The following is a 7,500-nucleotide window of genomic DNA, read 5'->3' as shown; positions in this document are numbered from 1 at the left end:
CCTCCCGCTTCTTAACTGTCATAGCATCGTCCAGTTTACCCAGTTCTCTTTTCCTAACCTGTCTTTCCTCCTTCTCTTCCTCCTCCTCCTCCTCAACCGCCCTTGCTTCCTTCTCTGCCTCCTCCTCTGCCTCCTTCTCTGTCTCCTCCTCCTCCTCCAGCACCACCGACAGTATCAATCAGTTAGTTATCAATCATCATTTCCTCCCACCGCTAATCTGAACACACACACACACACACACACACACACACACACACACACACACACACACACACCAGCGGGGTCGTGTTTTCCTTTGGGCTCTACAAGGCAAATTCCGTTATGTTACTCTATATATATTTTTTTGGAGGTGTAATTCCACTTCTTTCTGTGTGTGTTGCCCGTGGTGTAGGCTTCGAGTGCCCAGGGTCACTACAGTACCGAGAAGTGAGGCCTGACAGCACCGCCACAGCCACCACCAACACCGTCACTATCACCAGCTCTCTCGTTGTAATTTTTCTGGTGGTGGTGGTGGTGGTGGTGGTGTTTCGTCTGCATTTTTTTTATTTGTATATTTATTTGTTTACTTGCTTTTCTGTTACTACACTTTTCAGCCTTGCATCTTTCTTTCTTTCGTTCTTTCTCTTTATTTTTTAAGTAATTTTAAGGTGTTGGAGGGAGAATCACCACCACTACCGCCACCACCACCACCACCACCACCACCACCAGTATTCCCACGTACCAGTACACACCTGTCCCCACCTGAGGCACCTGAGGCAGCTTAGCACAGCACAAGCTAGCCCAGTCCAGCCCAGCCAGCCTCGTCCTCAGTACAGTTAGGTCTACCAGTTCCTCTCTTTTTTCCCCCAGCAGGGCCACAGCTAAGCGAAACACAAAAAGTTTCAAATATTCGCAAACCGCACCGAGACATATAAGGGAAACTGGGCCTCTTGGGTTCCTTGATTGCAAAACTCGTAATTACCGTTCCTTTGTTACCTGTTGGCTCTGTGACGTCACCTACACCCGTGCGCACGTGTGTGTGTGTGTGTGTGTGTGTGTGTGTGTGTGTGTAAGTTTAGTAGGTTATTGAAAGGTATTATTGAGGAAACTAGTATACGCCTGAGTGATAAAAATGCAAATGTTTTTTTTTTTTTTTCAGTGTTAGTTACATCCCCTGGAACACTTCAGTATCCCCATCAGGTCCCCTTATAATCTTGCCCCTATCCTGATTATTAACCCTAGAATCTCGTATACACCCTTGTTACATCCCTTAGGACATTTTAGTACCCCCATCAGGTCCCCTCTTAATCTTGACCTGTCTTCGTTACTGACCCTGAGGATTTTGTGTATATCATCTTTAGTACCTCAATCAGATCCCCTCTTAATCTTGAACTGCCCTGATTAATAACCCTGAGGATCTTGTGACATCCCTTAGAACACAACAGTACCTCTAACAGACCCCTATTAATCACCCTTGTTACATCCCATACGACACAAAACTACCCTTAACAGACCCCTTATTAATCACCCTTGTTACATCCCTAAGGACACAACAGTACCTCTAACAAACCCCTCTTAACCTTGTCCCATCTTGATTGCTAACCCTAAGGACCTCATCCCCGCACCCTTGCTACGTCCCTGCGCCACCTGAAGACCTCCATTTCACTAACCAGCCTGCGGGAGAAGGTTAGGGGGCTGATTCCTGGTATGTCACTGGCGGAGTTAAAGGCAGTGTACTTTCGCGGGGAGAAATTAACTCTTGGTGTTGGTAAGGCCACGTCCTCCTCTTCTTCCTCCTCCTCCTGCTGCTCCTCCTCCTGCTGCTGCTCCTCCTTCATCTCCTCCTTGTGTGTGTTTGTTGCTGGCATCCATGGGGTCTCCTCGCGTGATTGAGGGAAGGACCATACCTAGAAGGAGCAGAAGAAGGAGGAGGAGGAGGAGGAGGAGGAGGAGGAGGAGGGATGTAGGAGGAAAGGGAGGAGAGGGAGGAAAAAATTAATGTTATTTTGAATGAGTTTGTATCGTTTATGATTGTGTGTGTGTGTGTGTGTGTGTGTGTGTGTGTGTGTGTGTGTGTGTGTGTGTGTGTGTGTGTGTGTGTGTGTGTGTGTGTGTGTGTGTGTGTGTGTGTGGCATTTCCGATCTGCAAACTTGATCTGCTCCGTGAGAATGCATGTGTGTATGTACGTATGTATATATCAGCATGCGTGTACGTGTTTAACTCTCCCTCCCCCCCATCACACACACACACACACACACACACACACACACGTACACATACCTGTTTGTGCGCCGTGAGGTCCGTGCCATGCCCTCCTGCACCACCACCATCACCACCATCGCCACCAGCACCTTCACCCTCCTCCGTCAGCGCCTCCTTCGTGGCCTGAGAGGGCGCGCCATAGAGACCCTCATCCGCTATCCTGAGGGGTGCCGCGGAGACCCTTCTGATGGAATTATCCTCCGCAGAGAAGACAGGCGTGCCCCCAATTACCCTGGGGGGACTGACGGCCTCCACTATCGCATTCTCGCCGTCAGGAGCCTCTGGGAGAGCAGCTGGGGAGAAGGCGTCCTCGAAATCCGCCTCTGGTATTGGGGAGAACTCCATACTGGGGAGGTGACTGACGGTGGTGGCTGGGGGCGTGGTGCGAGGGGGGTTAGTAGTGATGGGGAAGGGGGTATACTGTGGGTTAAGGCGGTCCTCTGATTGTGAAGGTGGTGGTGGCGTTAGTAGCTGAAAGACCCGGTTTGTGAGCATGTCAAGGTTGAGTCCCTGGAACGCGTCGTGCTTGATGGGGGTGTGGGCTGTGGAGAAGGTGTAGGAGGAGGGTGAGGGTGGCGAGGACAGGGAGTGCGAGGCCAGAGAGGCAGCGTCACCATACACCAGGTCAGGGTCACTGGCCGTCACATTTACGTCACCTTCCGTCACTCCAGTCTCACTCTCCTCCGTGCCTTCAGCGCCTTCGTCAGTTCCTTGCCTCTCCATGGGCCCCGCGTTCTGTACAGCGCCTCTAGCGGGATTTCTCACTGGGCTGACATCCTCTACAGTCCCTTTGTACTTGACCGTGCCCTTGTCACCTCCTCCCTGCCCTTCTTCAGTATCAATACCGAATTTACTAGTCACCTGAACCGCGTAATCCTCCCCCTTGTGCGTCTCCGCGTCCTCACTCACTGGGGGCTTCTCGGGGGAGGCGGTAGGGGTACCCAGCTGCGGCGCCTCCATCAGGAAGAACGGGTCTGGTATGGTACGCGACGGAACGAAGGAGGAGGACTCGTGGGGCGCTTCCTTGTGTCCCTCGCTCTCTTCCTCTAAGTGATGATGAGTCTCAAGCCTGTATTTGGTCTCCTGTAGTTTCTCCTTGAGCTGCGTCGCCTTCCACTGGTTCTCCTGCTGGTACTGGTGGTGCGGGTGGTGGGGGTGGTGGTGGGGGAGGGGTGGGTGGGGATACTGGTGGTTGGGGTGATGCGGGAGGCTCTGTGTGTTCGTGTATTCGTTTATGGCAGCCGAGGCGTCGTCCAGAATCCGGTAGATGCCGTTCATTAGTGACCCGAAGGAGGAGGAAGTACTCGCGGGGATCTCACGGCTTGGGCTTCCTTCCTCCACCTCCTCCTCCACCTCCTCCTTCACCACCTCATCCTCATCCACTTTTTCCCCTCCAGTTTCCTGTGGTTCTTTCTGAGTATCCATTTTATCTTCCCCACTAACTCGTTCTGCTATGCCTCCTCCTCCTACATCCTCCTCCTCTCCCTCTCCTCCTCCCTCCTGGTCGGCGGGCACGTAGTTGACGCGCACCGGCTCCACAGTAAGGAATACAGGCACGGCGTTGGGTGTGCCCGGCAGGTTAATGAAAAACGGACCGTCTGGGAGGAAGGCGGGGAGTGCGGCCTCCTTATCGCTGTGACCTTCCGCGCCTGCTCCTCCTCCTGCGCCTCCTAAGTGTATTCCTTCTCCTCTAACTCCTTTTACTGGGGCACCAATACCTCCTTCTCCTACTCCATGTACTCGTTCTTCTTCTTCTGCAGCAGTACCAGCATCTCCTCCTCCTCCTCCTCCTCCTCCTCCTCCTCGTACTTCTTCTATATCAACACCACCTTCTTCGTCTTTCTCTTCGCCAACACCTGCTCCTGATGCACTGAATTCTTCTCCTCCTCCTCCTCCTCCTTCTGATGCTGCCAGTTCTTCTTCCGTTCCTCCTCCTCCTCCTCCTCCTCCTCCTCTTATCACTCCAATCGGCACAGCGTCTTTCAGTTTACTCAGGTTTTCTGTCTCGCTTCTCTCCCCGTAGTCCGGTACAGATTCGCTGAAATCCGGATTCTTTTCCACGCAATCCGGTAAAGATTCGGTTAGATCCGTGTTTCCCACGTAATCCGGTTTTGCTTCGCTTAGATTCGGGTTCTCTTCCACGTATTCTGGTACTACTTCACTCAAATCCGTTTTCTCCTCCGCATAATTCGGTACAGATCCGCCTAGGTTCGGATTCTGCACTTGATCCGGTAGGTGGTCAATGATATCCTGAGTCTCGGCGCCGTAATTCGGGAACATTGCGTTGAATTCTGCGTCTCCTTCGTATTTTATGTTCAGGGTCTCGGTAACTGTTCCTGCATTACTGGGCTCCTCGTCTGCCTCGTCTTTGCTCTCGTATTCAAGAGTCGCGCCCTCTGTGTCCCCTCCTGCTAAGGCTGCGTCCTCCTCCTGCGCGGGGCTGGCGGGGTTGTCTTCGCTATAACTCGCTTTGTCTTCACTACCCGGAGTCTTGTCTTCATTCCACTTGTCTTGACCATAGTTCGTCTTGTCCTCACTACCCGCCGTATTGTCCTCACTACCTGCCGTCTTGTCCTCACTACCCGTCGTATTGTCCTCACTGCCTGCCATATTGTCCTCACTACCCGCCGTATTGTCCTCACTACCCGCCGTATTGTCCTCACTACCTGCCGTCTTGTCCTCACTACCCGCCGTATTGTCCTCACTACCTGCCGTATTGTCCTCACTACCCGTCGTATTGTCCTCACTACCTGTCGTATTGTCCTCACTACCAGCCGTATTGTCCTCACTACCAGCCATGTTATCCTCACTACCCGCCGTCTTGTCTTCGTTGTTCGCGAGTTTGTTTCCGTCGAATGTCAGTAAATCTTGGACTCTTGTGATTTCCTCTTCGTTATAATCGTGTTTCTTGTCATCCTCAGCCTCTTCTTTTTCTTTATGATTTGCGTCATCTTCGTTATGCGTGGCTACATCATAAGCATCTTTCTCATCGTTAAAATCGGCTGTATTGTCATTTTCTGCTCCCTTTTCGTCATAAGTCATACCATCTTCGTTATAGACTGCCTCGCCTTCGTTAAGCTTGACCAACAGGCTCCCATCATCAGCGCTTCCTCCTTTATTCCCCTCAGTTTTGTCATCCACCTCCATCTTTTCGCTATAAACCGTTTCCTGTTCGCTATATCCGGGTATCTGGTCTTCACTGTAAGCTGTGTGGCCGTTTTCTTCCGTTACATCACCAGTACCTCCTGCAGCCCCTCCGTCAGGTAACCCAACTTCGCCAGCCTCCACTCCCTCGTTTTCTGTCTTCGAGTCCTGCCCGAGGTACTTGACGAAAGAAAACGGAATGAGAATGGTAGCCAGTTCTGGTTCTGCACTGGCGGTGGTAGTTGTGGTAGTGGTGAAAATAGTGGTGGCTTCTTCGTCAGGCAAGATTGTGGTTGTTGTTGTAGTTGTGGGTGTGGGTGTGAAGTTACTGTCAGTCTCGCTCCAGGGCCTGTCCGTGCGCAGCAAGTACGACCACAACCCCTCAGTCGTGTCGCCGTGGAGTCGTTCCAAGTCACCCGTGTCGTACTGCACATCTTCATCCACTGGCAGGTCGTCTCTTGTCTTGGAGTCGTGGTGCTCTGTGTCTCCATCTTGGGTCATCGTGGTCGTGACGAGAGATGGGTCTGGCAGTACTGTAGTGTCCTGGTACTCCTGCGTGGTGATGGTCGTCGTGGTAGAGTCGTACAGAGGAGTGCTGATTACTACCTTGCTGCCTTGTTCTTTAATGACGACCTGGCCTTCGTTATCCACGACCTCTGTGTCCCTTGTACCACTGAGGAGGTCGTCCATCATCCCCTGGTTGCGGAGGACGACCAGGGGCACCTTGAGTTCTTCCGGGAGGTCGTTCACGTCCCTAAGAAGTGTAGAACTGATATCTGTGGTCGTGGGAAGGTTCGTGGTCGTATCTTCCTCCAGCACTTCACCTTCTTTGGCCTTCAGGTCGTCCTCGTGTCGTTCGTAAGTTAATTCGAGACCAGGGTACAAAAACCGGTTAGGGGGTATGGTCGTACTTATGGGGTCATCAAGGAGGGGGTCGTAGGGGTAAGGTCGTTCCTGGGCCACTAGAGAGTCCACCAGGTACTCGTAGTAGTCGTATCCTTTGAAGTTGTCGTTTTGCGTGATGTTTTGTCCGTTCTCGTCGTGTATGGAGTCGTATGTGGTCGTTACTTCCTCCTCGGCGTCGTTTTGGGTCTTTATTTCTGTGTTGGTCTCGGGGTTCGCCTTCTGCGCCTTCTGCAGAATAGCCGCCGTCTCTGCCCTTGCCGCGTCCTGTACCTGCTGTATCCTCCTCTGTGCCTCCGTCAGTATCACCTGTCCCTCCCTCAGTGACACCTTCTGCGCCTGCGTCTGTGCCTCCTTCAGTATATCCTGCATGAGCCTCTGTGCGTCCTTCTGTATCGCCTGGATTTCCGCCTCTGCTAGTTTCATCCTCTCCTCCTGCGTTTTCTGTGTCTCCTGCGCCTGTTCGTCCCTCTGTGCCTTCTTCCGTGTCCCCGTCTGTGCCTCAGCCTGCGCCTCCTTCTGCACCGCCGGCGTGAGTTGCTTCTTCGGGTAGTATACGACGTTTGGTACTGCCTCGTGTACTTTCGTCTTCATGTCACTCTTCTCAGGGGCATCTTCGTCACTCTCGTCCTCTTCATCCTCTTTCTCAATGTCCTCCTCCAGGGCGGCGGTAAGGGCGTCGATTATATGGTCGAAGATGTTTCCTTTGTTCCCTTGTGTCCTTGCCGTGGTGGTTGGAGTGGTAGTGGTGGTGGTAGTAGTAGTGGTGGTGGTGGTAGTGGTGGTGGTAGCAGGAGTCATAATTGTTGGTGTCTCCCGTTCTTCCTCTTCCTTCTGCGGGGGTCGTATTGTTGTGTCGACGACTCGCTGGCTTGCTGTAGTAGTCGCAGTAGGAGTAGTAGTAGTGGTAGTAGCAGAGGCAGTAGTAGTGGTAGTAGTCGGAGGAGCATTGATAGCAGAAACAGCAGAAGCGGAGTCATCACCACTATCATCACCACCTTCATTCACCTCAAGAGACAAAGCAGTCGTCACCTCCACATCACTCATCGTCCCAGCATCAGTAGAGGTCGGGTCGTGCCTGCTTGCGGTAGTGGCAGCGTCAGTAGCAGCAGCAGTAGTGGCGGTGAAAGCCTGTCCTCCGTTACCTGGCCTGAAGACACCTCCATGTATGCCCTGTTGATCTACCTGTTCCGTTACTTTGTTGACTGCCT

At 52.6% G+C, this 7,500-nt stretch overlaps 1 protein-coding gene across 1 annotated transcript in view; it reads right to left on the bottom strand.

Moving 5' to 3' along the window:
- Positions 1-7,500, bottom strand: part of LOC135091211 (mucin-22-like) — a gene marked incomplete at its 5' end in the record, with an annotated part of 20,672 nt that overhangs the window by 11,791 nt on the left and 1,381 nt on the right. The window contains 2 exons of the mRNA XM_063988655.1: positions 1,650-1,886; positions 2,261-7,500. The exon at positions 2,261-7,500 is cut by the window's right edge and continues 1,381 nt beyond it. Coding sequence (XP_063844725.1) covers positions 1,650-1,886; positions 2,261-7,500 — 5,477 coding nt within the window. The remainder of the gene's footprint in view (positions 1-1,649; positions 1,887-2,260) is intronic.

Source organism: Scylla paramamosain, chromosome 37 (assembly GCF_035594125.1).
Source record: "Scylla paramamosain isolate STU-SP2022 chromosome 37, ASM3559412v1, whole genome shotgun sequence".
NCBI lineage: Eukaryota > Metazoa > Arthropoda > Malacostraca > Decapoda > Portunidae > Scylla > Scylla paramamosain.
The sequence above is the reverse complement of the archived record's forward strand: the minus strand, read 5'-3'. Positions and strand labels throughout refer to the sequence as shown.